A 16,098-nucleotide genomic window follows, 5' to 3' on the forward strand; every position below is an offset into this window, starting at 1 on the left:
GAAAAAATAATAATAATCTTCGAAGGGCGCTCAGTGAAGAGGTCAAAATAAATGTTCTTCTCTCTGTCGAAGAAAATCCCCATGTCCTCACTAGGCAGATTGCTAGGGAACTCGAAATTAGCCAGTCTTCAGTAGCAAGAGTTCTTAAAGCTGAAAAATTTCATCCATATAAAAGAACGATCCTCCAGGAACTCACCGAAGATGATCCAGATAGAAGACTCCAGTTTTGCGAACAAATGATGAATCTACTAGACAGGAATGTTGTACGAATCAACGTTTATGTTGAATGGTGTGGTAAATCGTCAAAATTGTCGTTATTGGGGAGACAGAAACCCACACTGGATGAGCGAAGGCCACACTCAACATCCAGAAAAAGTCAATGTTTGCGCAGGGATTGTTGGTGATCGAGTTATAGTACCGATTTTTTTCCAAGAAAATCTTACTGGAGCAAGATATTTAGAATTCTTGCAGGAGGACCTAGTTCCGAATTTGGATTTCTTGTTCCCTTGTCCTATAGAAGCTGACGTCCCGAATAGAAACATCTGGTTTCAACAGGACGGCGCGCCTACTCATTTTGCAAGACCTGTCCGTGAGTACCTGAATGATGTATTTCCAGGCAGATGGATTGACAGAAGAGGACCCTATGAATGGCCACATAGGTCTCCGGATTTAACACCTTCGGACTTTTTCTTGTGGGGTTACTTGAAGAGCAAAGTTTTCAAGATCAAACCGGCAAATATTGAGGATTTAAAAGAACGAATAAGACAGGAGTGTAGGCTAATTTCCAGCGAAGTAATCAGAAATGTTCAGTTACGTTTAGGGTATTGACAGGACAACATTTTGAAGACTTGTTAAAGAAAGACTATTGAATTGAATTCATTTTTTGAATTAGATAATGTTTTTTAAATATCTTTCAAAGGACAAGGAGTAAAAAAGTTAAATTTGGCAGGCATGTGCAACTTGTTGAACCCTTCAATGAAAGTCATTAAAAAAACAGGGTTGTCATTTAAAAAAATTATTGATGACGTCATATCTCATATTTGAGACACACTGTATTTTTTTTTGCATTAAAATAAAGGCAATTTAAAATACTAATCGACGTGTCAAAGCATATTTCCGAAAGAAACAACGCCTTTGATTTAGTGACTTTGTTCCATGTTAGAGACTCGCACTGTATATCAAGCATACACTCTCTAAGATCAATATCTTGTTTCTGTACTACAAATACACTTTCTTATAGCATCCCACTCAAAAACCCCAGAATGATATCCCGTAAAATAACTAAGACTCGATGATTGCAGTCTAGAATAAAGTTCATAAAGTGGAAAAAATGTATCAAAACTTCCATTATTCCGTTTCAGTGGCACAACTTTGTTCAAAAACGTAACCAGGAACCGCCCGGGCCCATAGATAACTCCAAAATCAATTTAAATCAACTCGATCTGAACGAAGCGGCCGATGTTCCGGAATGCATATGGAACTTTTTCTATAACATCTACGGAGGCGGTCCGGAAATCAGGATAAAACCTACATTAGAGGTAATCATTTTTGTTTTATCAAACCTTTGGTTGGTCGGTAGCCAAGCGGTTCGACGTGGGTGCTTTGTTCAACTCGAATTGACTGTCGATGTCGTGTTGATCGGTGGTTCAAGCCCGAGTCTGAACGATCGATTTTCACTTACTATCGTCCAACCCGTGTTAGGAGTCACGCGTTAAAAGGTAAGACCTCGTTAATCCTTAGCTGGCACAAGTTTCGACTTCTGAGGGTTGACGTTCGTATGGGGTTGACAGCTGAATAACGGAAAAACATATTTTAAATCACTTTTTTTTCAAACCTTTCACGAAATTACTTTTATTCTGTACATGATTTCATGCAAAGTACATATTCAAACTAAATAGCCTTATATATTTTTTCAAACATTACTATTTATATATTTAAGAATCTTTTTTTATAATTCGATTCTTTATTTGTAAACTATTTTTTAAATCATTTACAAAATTTATATCTAATGTTGCTTTTATATTGTTCTCTCTATTTGCACACTAATTTATACCAACTGTCTATGACTTGTCACAAATGTATATTCATAATGTGATTTAAAAAAAAAACATGAGTAATCCCAATTACAGAGACGAATATAATTAAGTTCACAGCTATGACTAAGTATGAGTACAATGGAATATAACGAATAGCCTATAAAATCGGCAGAGTAATACAGTAGTATATTATACAAACAGTGATACATTCATATAATAATAAAAAAAAGCATATACTGTAGAATTCTAATAGAATTGGCAGTGTGCAGAGAGTTGAAACACAGTATTTCACTTATGGGTTATAATTAGATTGTAGTTCGACTGGCTTAAAAAATAGTTTGTTACGAATTATATACTTGAAGTGTCCAAATGGAACAACAAAAATATCACTTTGAATTGAAGGGGTTATATTTTTAGGAGTGATTAATTTTTGGGAAAGAAAGTTTTTGGATTTCTACTACTCCATCGTGAGTATGGCTGGTATAATCTTTCACTGTTTCTTGTACAGTAATTATGTATATCTTTTTTTTTTCTCAAATAATTTTCATCTTTTTTAACGTATAATATGATCTGCAGCACATAAAGTGAGGGGACTGTGAGAATTCCTAGTTGATTGAACCATTTTCTACATGATGTTTTGGAGTGCACTCCTGCCATACATCTGATAATTCTTTTTTGCATAACAAAAACTCTATTCATATGTAAAGAGTTACCCCAAAACATTATTCCATAACTTATTGTCGATTGCACTATTCCAAAATAAGCCAGTTTAAGGGTTTCCAGAGATATTGTACCTTTCAATTGCCTGATGAAGCAACTTGTGCTTAATTTATTTGTTAGATCATTAATATGAGGATCCCATGTCATTTTTTGATCTACTTTGATACCTAGAAATTTGGTGTAATTCACCTGTTCTATTGTTTGATGATTAACTCTTATTAGAGGACTGAAATCATAATTTATATTTTTTGTTATAAACACCATAAAAAATGTCTTGGACAAATTCACTAGCAATCCGTTGAACACACACCACTCATGAAAATCATTAGCACAAATATTTGCCTTGATTACAGTATCCTGTAATTTATTCTCAGAAATCAGAATATTAGTATCATCAGCATACATAATGTTTTTTTTGTCTCAGAGCATGAATAAACCATATCATTTATAAAAATTGTGAAGAGAACTGGCCCCAATATAGACCCCTGAGGGACACCAATGTTCACAATATTTTCTTTAGATTTTTTACCGTTTATCACCACTATTTGTTGTCTGTCATGGAGATATGAAGCAATCCAATCACTTGTAACTCCTCGTATGCCAATTCGGTGTAATTTTTCCAAGAGTAGTTGGTGATCAACTGTATCAAACGCTCTACTTAGGTCAAAATAAAGAGCAATGAGATTTTGTTTATTATTAAGGCAGCTATAGACGGTAGTCTTGAGATCAGATATGGCGGTATTTGTTGATTTGTTCCTTCTAAATCCATTCTGACAATCAAATAATAAGTTATGTTGATTCAAAAATTTATTGAGACGTTCATTATATGCCATATCAAAAATTTTGAGTAGTTGGCTCTGTAAGCAGACATTTCGGTAATTATCTACTATCTCTCTAGATCCTTTGTTTTTGAAAATTGGTATAGATTTAGAGACCTTTAGAATCAATGGGTACTGTCCTGACAAAAAAGATTCATTGATTATGTGAGCTAAAGGCAAACCTATCGTTTCCTTGACAAACCTTACAGCTTTTCCACATATATCATCTATCCCAGAAGCATGTTTACTTGTTGTTTTAGTTATATATTCTTCAATCTCCTGAGGAGTGGTTGGACAAAGGAAAAAGCTATGTTCATTGAAAGGACCTAATTTCAATTTATCAGGCTCTGGCCTTGTACATTTTACATTCATAAAATGTTTACTGAAAATATTACTTATTTCTTCGTGATCTGCTATTTTTTTGTCATTAACAGTAAGTCGATTCACTGAATTGAAATTTGGTTTATTTTTTGACTCGTTAATTAATTTCCAACTTTCTCTCATCAGGTTTGGTGCCCTTTGCAGCCTATCATTGTTATATGTGTGTTTTGCTATTTTCACTTTTTCTTTATAGTAGTGCTTTAACATGTTATACCTACTTTTGACCAAATCATTAAATGAACTTTTTACAATTTTTGACATTTCACATAACATGTTATGGAGTTCCTTTAATTCAGAAGAGTACCATGGTTTCTTATTTTTGTTAACATAGGTTTTTTTTAAAGGAAAAGCAATGTTGTAACAATATTGAAATGTGATATAGAAGCTTTTAAATTTATCATCGGTATTAATTGATGTGAACACGTCTTCCCATGTTTCCCTTTCTAACAAATTTTTGAAAGTTATTAAATTAAATTTATCTAACGCAGTGCTGACCATTTGTGTAAAACACATGAGATTAGTTATTGTTGAACGTTTATTGATGAAACCATGCTGATATAAAGTTATACTATTTCTCACTTTAGGAAAAATGTTATACAACGCATCTCAAAAACCTTTGCAAAGTTGGATAGAATTGTTATGGGTCGATAGTTCAGAATGTTATTTGGAGTCCCTGATTTCAATATTGGACGTATTTTAGATACTTTCCATCTATCGGGAAAACACGCAGTCTTTAAGGCCATGTTAAAAATTAATTGAAAAATGAATTAAATTAAATAAAAATATATCTATCTATCTATCAATAATGATAATTTATTGATCCCACAGGAAGAAGAAAGCGAAGAAGACATTCCAGAACCCGAGGAAGCGTACGCTTTCGAACCACCTCGAAAACATAGAACCGACAGCATGTCGAGTTGTACTTCAGAGCAAGCCAGACAGGAACCGCAGTACGCGCGAAACTTGACCGACAAAAGTCACGGTGAACCGGTGGAAGTCCACGCGAAGCATTCCGACGTTGCAAAAGAAGTCCAGATGGAAATCGTACTGACAAAATCCGAGACGAGTCAGGCCGATGAGGACGCCACCGTTACGATGCCAAATAATTCCGAAGACGGTAGCGTCGACGATGAAACGAGCAAGGAGGCAGAGAAGGAAGTCAGGAGTAGCAAGAGGCATCGACGGAGAAGGAAAAACTAGTCGTTTGAAGTAAGCAGAGTGGTGGTCGATTGTTTCGAGAAGCTAGCTGAATACCTTGCGTAATGTACCTTTTCAATCAATTTTGGGTTCCAGTTGTACCAGTGAAGTCAGTGCCGGAGAAACTGTCTTTGCCATCTACTATATTTGTTGTTACGTCGCTGTAGCTACATTTTCACCGAGCATTTTTTTAATCAAGTATACCTTGAAAAAAAAATGTTTTTACTGTTTTCATTTTTTTCCGAAACGTAAAAGTGGAAATTTTTTGTACGGAATATATTTAATGTTTGTGTTGATTTATTTTGTTGATGTTATGGAATTTGATCACGGTGAAAATTGTTGAGTATTAATGTTTTATGGTATATCGTTAAACATGTTTTCTTGATGTTTTTGAGGATTTCAACCTTTCGCAATCAGAAAAATAAATCAAGATCAATGGAGAACTTGTCCAATTCTTATGAAGGGCAAACTGAAAACTTCGCCCCAAAAAGTTGTTGCATAATATAAACTCCCGCCTTGATAATCAGTAATATTCATAAATATTTGCCTGATTTTTTCCCTCCAACATTCTCCTTTCTATAAATCAAGTTCTACTCAACGTATATTTCATGTCGTTTTGTGTTGGTGTTGTCTCAGAAATCTGCTTGTTACAATGTTTTTTTTAATATGGATCTAATATGTCTCATGGTTTTCCAAATAGTAATATTATCAACATGAAGAATCTACTTTTCGAGTCCTGATGAAGAATTCAATTAAATCCGAAACGTTGGCAAGAAAACAATGGGTTTAAAAAGAAATTGAACCTGTTACCCAACCAAATTTTCTTCAGAAAGTTTTTTTTTATCGAATGATTAGTTTCAAGGTCAAGTTTCTTATCATAGGTTTTATTTTATCTTCAATTCGAAAGATGTTCTTATCTCTTCCTTGTAGACTTAAGATCAGCTTGTCAAGTGCACTGAAGATAGAATAGAATAGAATTTAATCATCTGTAAAAGCAGAACATAATATGTTACAAAATAATTTGGTCATTACTACTTCATTAGACTAGTCAACTAAAATCAGAATATATACCTATTTATAAGACTATTCTACATGCACAACCTACTTTCAACGCTAAAATTTGTTAAAAAAGGTCATATTCAGTCATTTAAAAATTCCCCAACAGAATAGAATGCTTTTCTCAGCAAGAACTTACTTAAAAGAGATTTAAAAGTTTTAAAATCATTGAAATTTTTTTCACTGCCATATTTGTTCTCGAAATAATTATAAAATACGATGCCTTTGTATATGTGAGAGCATTGACCAATGGCAAGTCTCGAAAACGGCTGCTGCAAATTCCCTGCACTTCGTTTATTATAGTTATGGTGAGCACTATTTGTAGGTAGTACTTCCAATTGTTTGTTTACGTTTAAAATAGTTTGAAATATGTACAATGATGGCACAGTTAGAATAGATAATTCAGTAAATATTTCTTTGATATTCTTTGATGTACCCCTTTTATGCATCTAATAATTTTCTTTTGCTGTAGAAATACTTTTTCTATTTGAGTTGAGCCTCCCCAAAATATCAACCCATAGGATATATTTGATTGTATCAAACCATAGTAAACCAACGTCCATTGACACTGTATTCTTCAATTGCCTTAGTACAAAGCAGTTTTTACTCAGTATCAGCCAGCAAGTACGAGACTTGTTGGCCGATACTTGATGAAAATCCATAACTAATATAATAATAAGGAACATATCTGCCATAATTGGAATTTCATTCGAAATCAGAAATATTGTACCATTAAAATACCTTGAATTAATTGACTTCTCATAAGTTTATTCAAAAATTCAATATCTTATATTAGTATGCAAAATGAAAACAAATTCATTATCGAAACCAATTGAAAAACTTTAAAATAAACTCGTAAAGTGCATATTCAAGTTGAGCTACAAGGAGGCCAAAATCAAATTTGAAAACTATTAGATATTGTCATCCTTACATGAATTCAAATTATGTACCTTCATTCGTTCGGTCAAAAATAAACTCAAACATTCAAATCCGACTCTAAATTGAATAGTGACCAACACGAGAATTCAAAAAAATATTCAGGCAATGAATATATAAACAAGTATTGGGCAAAATTTGATTCATTATAATGGTACCAAATGCTTTACGAAATTCTAATAAACAAAAATAGTTATTGTAAATCTAAACAAATGAACTTTAAACGTTCAAGCCAGTCTCTGTATACCTACACAGTAGGTTTAATGGACTAATGCCTATCAGAAACATGAAACCTACTGTGTAGGTATATTCGACACTGGCTTGAACGTTTAATGTTCATTTCTTTAGATTTGTTTACTGCCAGTCTTTAAGCATAGCCCACTGACTAATAAGAAAGTTTTTCTTCCTTACTCAGAGTAATCGGGCAAATTTCGGATATGCAGTTGGTTAGTACCTCGTCCACTAGATGGAGTGACATTTTGTTGTTCGCTCCAACTCAGGAAGAGGAATGAAATACTCTGAAGGAATTCCGATTTTCAACTGTGGAATATCATTGACTTTAGGTCGATGATGGCCACTATCTTGCACTGATGAGTGGCTAATGAGCCCAAAACCGGTCTGCAAGTGTGCCCGTTCCAAAATTGAAGGTCGACTCTTTCAGTTGTATTGCCAATTGCATATGCAGGAAATTTTCTGTGAAGATTCCTGCACTGACGCCTGTCGGGTGTAATCCAACGTCCTTCGTGGTATTAGCCAGGGGAGTAGTTGTTTTCTGATAGGTGTTTAAAGGTAATTTCTTTAGATTTGTTTACTACCAGTTTTCAAGCATATCCCACTGACTAATATGAAAAAATAGTTTTGAAATCGATATATATTTTCAGATGTAGGATGCTGATGATTTTCTTTTTTATTTTATCATTAGGTACCCAAAGTATATTCAATAATCTGTTTTTTCCGTCTCACTTCTGATTTATCTTTTTTTGCTTTGTTCGTACTCAGTTATGTTGTAGTTTTGAGTCATTGTTTTTTCTCTATTGTAAACATACATGTTCCCGGGAAAACTAAATTATTAATTTTATCATCATGCAGTTACTTTTCAAGATTAACTTTTCACTTTGCCCTTTATTACACTGGAGCAGATTCTCTATTGTTCTAGATTTATTCATTTTCAGACTCCACAAAAAATGTTCTTTCAAATAATATTTGCAAAATATATGTCCTAGTAAATCCTTACACAGTCCAATTCAGTCACATGAAATGTTTTTGATGTATAATTTTTTACAAAAGAATTTATTTATTTAGTGAATGAAGAAATTTGAAAGATACAAAACATTAAGGCAAAACTCACTTTCATTTTCAGCTGCCTAAAGTGCACCTCAGCTGCATTTTGTTTTTCCAAGATGCTAAATATTACATTCAGGCAATTTAATGAAGTAAAAAAATGTTCTATTATATGAAATGTGGCATCTCGTGTTTTTCAGTCATGTCAAATATTTTATTTGTTAGGTCAAGTATGTTATTTGGATAAAATAAAATCTTACAATATCATGTTTCTTGTCATAAAACGTATTTTCGTGTCTTATCACTTGAAATATCATATTTTAATAATGTTAAACATGACATTTCATATGTTTTGTCACAAAACATATTTTTATATTGGATCACGCCAAATTTGAATGATGTAAAACATGTCAGTTTCATATCATATCACATTTTTGTAACGTTTCAGATCACATATTTTATTTATGGAAAAAAAAGTGGCAGTCATATGATTTATAACATGAAACGTAATATTTTTCAGTGTGATCATTTGAAATGATTCGTAACGTAACATTTCATAATTTCTGACGCAAAACATGTCATTTTCATCTTTAATCACATGTCATATGTTATTTTGAATGAATAAAAACATGACTTTCGTGTTTGAAATGATGAAACGATATTTTCATGTTCAGTCACTTGAAATATATTTCAAAATGTGATATTTTCGTATTTTTTGGCATAAAACATGTTCATATTGTCCTATTTAGTCACTGAGTAATATATGTCACCTGTGTTCAACTTGATATTTCATGTTTTTTGATACATAACATTTTTTCAATTCATACGCTTCAAATATATTATTTGAACAAAGTATCAACATGATCTGTATTATGAATTGAAGGGGTTATATTTTTAGGAGTGATTAATTTTTGGGAAAGAAAGTTTTTGGCTTTCTACTACTCCATCTAGATACAAAAAAAAATGTGTAGATCATGCAAAGAAATGACTTTCAGACACGAACTGAAAGAAAGTCCTCCTGAAACAGCTACTTTCATATAAACATTGAATTATACGAAAGAAAAAAAATCTTTCGAAACAAATACTTCTATATGAACACTGAATTATACAGAAGATACTTTTCTCTACTAAGTTTGTATTATGAAATAAAAATTGAAAAGTAAAACTTCCTATGTGTTTATACCACTTGTATTTGTAACTAATGTTACTACAGTTTCGTCCTGTACAGAAATATTTTCAAATGAATACAATAAAAGTTTGAAAATGTCCTTATAGGCCGAAAACTAAGTACAAGTAGATACTGTCTGCATGGATTTTTTGAAGGCGTTTGACAAGTTGGATCATAACATTCTTATCAATAAACTTCACCAATATGGATTCGACTCTCAACTCTTTAACCTTTTCCGCTCCTACTTAACCGGTATGGACATTGTATATGGTCACCCATATACAATGTCCATCGAGTCCATACAAAGAGGCTTCATGAAATATATTACTTACAAGCTAGAAGGAGTTTACCCTGAACAAGGCATCGACAACAGAATACTACTGAATAAATTCAATCTATTATCCCTTCAAAACCGAAGAACCTACTACTCTATAATTTTCATTTATAAACTAGTGAATATTCTGATTGACTTTCCCGAACTACTCTCCCACTTCAACTTTCATGTTCCACGAATTAATTCTAGAAATGAACTGACTTTTTATCTATCAAATTCTAGAACAAACATTACTCAACTGACCAGTTGTTGCAATGAGCAAACTCTACAATCAACTCTGTGAAAATCTCGACATTTATTATGAACCTATTGGTCAAGTTAAGAACCATGTTAAGAAACTTTTACACTCTAATCAAAATACACGAGCCTAACTTGAAAGTTTCTCTACCACGTGAGCTTATTACTACTACGGTAATACAGCCGAATTATGTTCCTTTTTTGTAATACATCTGAAGTATGTTTCTACTTATTAGCTCTATGTCTGACTTATGTTTTTTTTCAATTACTCTCCTAGCTTGCTATAAACATATATTTTAATATTAAATTTCACAAAAAAGGATTTGAAGCTTTATATCTTCTATTAATTATCTGCGAGCGCTTTCGACAGCTGGTTGAACTGTCATTTTCTAGGCACTCCTCAAACTGAACTTGTCATCCTGTCGTCTGCCTCTTTATACGCTCCGAACGTCTCAACTCAGGTATTTCAGGTACTTTAGGTAAATTTATCTGTATTTGTACTGCATCAGGTACTATTCTTTGTGTTAGATCTTCTCTAGGAATATGTATGGGAGACATATGATGTGTTCCACTGTCAACGGTGTATTGCAAAATTCACATAATTTGGGAGTTTGTTTTTTGAATAAATGTTCATGTGTTATTCTGGTGTGACCGATCCTCAAACGAGTAATTGTTAAGTATGAGTAGTTCTGTTTGATCAATTCCGGATTCACTTTGAATAATTTATTTGTGGTTTGCTTTTGCCACCTTTCTGTCCAATCCTGCGAAATTTTCGTTCTAATAGAACTATATAAATCTTCAAGATGAACTTTATATATGTTTATCGCTTTAGGGTTCTCAAAGGAGTTACGTGCCACAAAATCTGCCTTTTTGTTACCGAGAATACCAATGTGAGAAGGAACCCATACTATTTCCACCGAACGATTGTCATGATATAGTTCTTGAAGATCAACTTTGATTTGAAGGAGAAGCGGATGCTTTGGGTGAAGTAGACGTTTCCCGAGGTTTGATTTATATACTTTTGGATTTTTGTATGCCTTTTTGTGCTCATTGTACCTTTGGATCAGTTTTTTCTTGGTTTGGCCGATATAGAATTTGTTGCAGTCCGAGCATTGTATACTGTATATCCCGTTTTGGTCTTTGTCTTCTTCTTTTTCATAGTTGTTTATTTTTTGTGTTATTTTCGTGTTAGGCTTGTATGTGATGTTGATGTTCAGTGGTTTGAAGACGTTTGTTAGTTTTTTGGTTTGGTGTCCTACGTACGTAAATGCTGTCCATCGTTGTGTTGTTTTGTTTGTTGGGGTGGCTTGATCCTTGTTCTGTATTTTACAGAACAAGTTCAGTTTGAGGAGTGCCTAGAAGATGACAGTACGACCAGCTGTCGAAAGTGCTCGCAGATAATTAATAGAAGATATAAAGCTTCAAATCCTTTTTGTGAAATTTAATATTATATTAGTTGCATCATCCAAATATATATATATATATATATATATATATATATATATATATATATATATATATATATATATATATATATATATATATATATATATATATATAGGCAGATATAAAACTAACACGTTTGCTAATGATATAAATATGTCTTGTTATTGGGATTTATTCCTGTTTAGACATTGAACTTTTTTTTTAACTGCAGTAACGTTAGTTACAAATACAAGTGGCATACAACAGGAAGTTTTATTTTTAATTTTCATGTTGATTTCCTACCACGTAGTGATGGCTACATCCATCAATTTATATTATGAAACATCTGAAATACAATTTTTCAAACATAGCATTTCATATTTTTTACACGCTTCATTTTTAAATTTTATCACGTCAACATATGTCATTTGCAGTAAAAAATGTGTCAGTTTCATGTTTTATATTGTGAAGTATAATATTTCTATATCAAGTCATGTGAAATATGATATTTCAATGAAGTTGAACGTAATATTTCACCCTTTTATAATATTTCACCCTCTTTGTAGCAGGAAACATGTTTTTTTATATTCATCCATGTCAAGTATGATATTTGAAGGGATTAATACATGGCAGTTTTATGTCACAAAGTAAGATTATCATGGTCAGTCACCTGTATTATGACATTTCACCGGAAAACATAGTTTCAACGTCACTATGAATGTAATTTTGAGTTCTTTTTGAGCACTATATAATGGCATAGAAAGTTATATTCTCATATAAACCATTATATGAATTCATGATAAACACATTGTTAAATTGTAACTCATAAATTGGTATTTTCACTGTTTTATGTCAATATATTTTCATAATTATTATTGTAGATTACCCAGTGATCTTATTTTTCATATTGTAATATGAACAGTATTATTTTCTTTGTTTTTTTATGGAATTTATCTTTTCTTAAATATTTTCTAGCTTTGATGAATTTTCATTCACATCGTCATGTATTGAATGAAACTGGTCTATATTTGATGAAAGTTCATAACAATAATTTCTATTCACCAAGATTTATATGTGATGTAATCGGCCGATTCTTGATGAAAATCTATAACGTAGTCGAGAAACGGTACGTATCAGAAATACCCGACGGATTGTGGCTGCTCATCTTTTTGAGGTTCAACTCAATACACCTCGAACTTCACAGTAACTGTTAAGTGGAAATCTCACGATAAAGTGTTTCTTGAATATATGATTTATTTTGATTTCCACCATAAGAAGTTTATAAAATCGCGACACGTGTACAAAAGCTTTCTCAAACAGTATTTAATTAACTACTTTCAGATTCATACATTTCATATTCTTAAAACATTACTATGATCTAAGGTTTGATCAGATAATTAATTCTGATATAGTTTCACCTACCTGAAAAGAGCGGATACAATCATTTTGTCAACTAGTAAAAGCAGGTAAAAATAATTTTTCACTTGTAAAAATAATGTGAACTTGTTGTTCAATAAATAAATAAATATTTCATACTGTTCTAGGGTGAGAAGCTATTGAATAACAGAGAGATATTCAACTCGATTTGATCGTTCATTAGATATTGTGAATCTCTGTACTTATTGATGTCTATACTTTCCAGAAAGTCAAGTTTCAAAACTTTCGTCTGGAAATGGAGAGTTTTAAATCCATGATTGAGTGTTGAATTTATTTTTACATTCTGGAAATTGTTTCTGTGGTCTTTTATGCGTGCTTCACATGTTTTTCCAGTTTGTCCAATGTTTTTGAAAGTCAAACTGGAAGCACGCCTAAAAGTTTCCAGAATGGAAAAATAAATTCAATGTACGTTCCGCAACTCCTTACAGTGGGACATGATTTCAATCATGAATTCGAAACTCTTCATTTCCAGAAGGAAGGTTCGAAAGTATAGAAATCAATATGTACAAAAATCGGGTTGAATATCTCCCCGTTATTTAATATGTTCTCACCAGATAATCAAGCTTCGTGGCCCTAGCATAATTAATAATAATAATAATTTTATTAGTTTCTAAAAACACACAGTTCTTAGACACGTCAATACAATTTTTAAAATAACTTTGAGAGGATAAGATTCGTCAATATAGTTTATAAAAAATGCTTGTAGATAAATTAGATTTACAAAAAAATACAAGTTAACACGATACAATTCCAGTCTTATAAAAATTGACTAATATTGACACAGCTAACATTATATATATTCAAAGTTGAGTAAAAAGTCGGGAGGTGACCACAAAAGTGTCTCTTTCTTCTTGAATAACTTCGAAAAATTGATCAATTTCATGTAAAAGATGTTTGGTTAATATTTTCTTCAATAAGTTTTTGAATCTCCTAAATGGCAATGTACGAAATTCGACAGATAAGGCATAGTATAGCTCAATTCCTATATTATCTGTTCTTTTCAACCTATTAGCTATAGGAACAAGGTTAGATTTATTTCTTGTATCATGTTGCTGTATATCCTTGTGAGCAACTTTATTCATCAAGTTTTGTTGAACAAGAAGCAGATTTTCATAGACAATAACTGAGTATAGGGCCATTATTTTAAGTTTTACAAATATTGGTCGACACTTTTCATCATAATTGGCAGTGGTTATGCTTCTTACTGCAGATTTGCTTCTTACTGCAGATTTTTGAATGACAAATATTCTATTAAGATGTACCTTTGATGCATTATTCCAATTGATTATACCATACCTAAGGAGTGAATGAAAAAGTGAATGATATGTTGCAAGTGCCGCACTTTGATCTACTATTTTTTTAAATTCTTCTGATAGCAAAAACTGTCTTACTAAGTTTACTACACATGCTATTTATATGATCCATCCATTTCAGGTTGTAATCTATTTGTACTCCCAGAAACTTGGTAGAGTTTTTATCTCGATTTAAGCAAATTGTTTCAAAAGTTGAGAGTTTTTTTTTTGTTCATTGAGAATCAATGGTGTAAACCATGATCGAGCTTTCTCTAATATGTCAGTATGGATCATACGTTATATTTATTGATTTATATATAAAACTTGTTGTTTCCACATGATTTTCACTAGTGAATAAATATTTTTACCTGATTCGCCTGCTTTTACTAATTAATGAAATGATTGTTCCGCTCTTTTTAGGTAGTTCAAACTAGATTAGAATAAATTATTTGATAAATAGTTGATCAAATCTTGCTTGAGAAAATTATTGTATATCGAAACATGTGTCACGGTTTTATAAACCTTTCATAGTGCAAATCAAAAGTTTTCATCAAGGATTGTGCTCTATTATTTTCTGAATTCTGTTTTCATAAATGAAGTCGAAATACTTCAACATTTTTAATAGTTTCTCAGGAAAGCAAAATACCGAGAATTTGCCCTTTTCGCGAGATCGCATTAGTCTGGGTTTAAGACTGTCGTTCGGGCTGAATATTGAGAAAAGTGCGACTCCTGAAGGTCTACACCTGTAGCAAAAATGAAATATCTGCTTTCAAAAATGACTAGAATATAGAGATACAGGACTACACTGTATATTGGTTTTAATGATTTACATCTTACATTTTTGTGGGTTATGGCTGATTGGATGGTAAAGCTTCTGGCAATGGTAATTTACTAAAAAGGAAACGTCTACCTACTTAAATAACCAGTTCTGAATGTATATTACATTTTTGGGCGAATAATATAAGATTAGGGCTATTTGGTTTTTCAGAGCAATCGGTTGCGTAACATGTCTGTGGTCTAAATAATGTTCTAGACACTTGTTTGTTTGGGCAGTGAAGTATGGAATGATATTGGGTAATTACTTGTAAGATATTAAATTAATTGAATTGTGTTATTATAATTTATTTAAATAAATTACAAAAGAATAGTTTTTGCATTTTCTTCACATTCAGGTACCTGAACATTGCATTCCTTTCCTTTATGAATCAAAATAAGTAACATATATATTCCCAAATAAATATTAATGTTTCATTATTTTCACATCTGTTTATGGGACTCCGACTCGTATATGAATATTTTATCACATATTGTAGGAACTGGAGAAAAAATTTAATAATGTTTTAACAAACTACCCTCCTTGATGACTAATAATTTCACATTCTAGGAACAAACTCATTCAACAAGACATGTAATGAAATTTTAGTCAAAATGATATTGTTCATTATGTTTTTTGTTTTTTTGTCATGGTGATTTAAACAAAAAGTTGTCAAGTAAGAAAGTTGTCAAATAACTCTTTCTGAATATTTAAATTGAAAAGGTTATCTTTTTAGAAGAGATTGATTTTTGAGAAAGCCATTCAGAAATGGCCTACGTAGGCCATTTCTGAATGGCCTACGTAGAGACAACACCATCAAGATCCTACCTGCAGATAAAGGAAACGCTACTGTGGTAATGGATACCGTTCTCTACGAACAGAAGATCAAAGAGGTTCTTCAGAAGGGACGATACACAAAGATCGTACGGGACCCTACTGCATCAATCGAAAGGAAGTTGTACCAGA

General features: G+C 32.2%; 1 protein-coding gene across 2 annotated transcripts in view; it reads left to right on the forward strand.

The window, feature by feature from the left end:
• Usp20-33 (Ubiquitin specific protease 20/33) overlaps window positions 1–7,126 on the forward strand; it is a 30,410-nt gene extending 23,284 nt beyond the window's left edge. For both annotated transcript variants that reach the window (XM_074173489.1, XM_074173490.1), the window contains exons 11-12: window positions 1,362–1,538; window positions 4,784–7,126. In XM_074173489.1, the coding sequence (XP_074029590.1) occupies window positions 1,362–1,538; window positions 4,784–5,155 (549 nt within the window). In that variant the 3' untranslated portion in view covers window positions 5,156–7,126. The remainder of the gene's footprint in view (window positions 1–1,361; window positions 1,539–4,783) is intronic.
• The last annotated feature ends 8,972 nt before the right edge of the window (window positions 7,127–16,098 follow it).

Source organism: Leptinotarsa decemlineata, unplaced genomic scaffold (genome assembly GCF_025532065.1).
Source record: "Leptinotarsa decemlineata unplaced genomic scaffold, Ldec_3_MD MMD2_tig00000251_RagTag_RagTag, whole genome shotgun sequence".
NCBI classification, from domain to species: domain Eukaryota; kingdom Metazoa; phylum Arthropoda; class Insecta; order Coleoptera; family Chrysomelidae; genus Leptinotarsa; species Leptinotarsa decemlineata.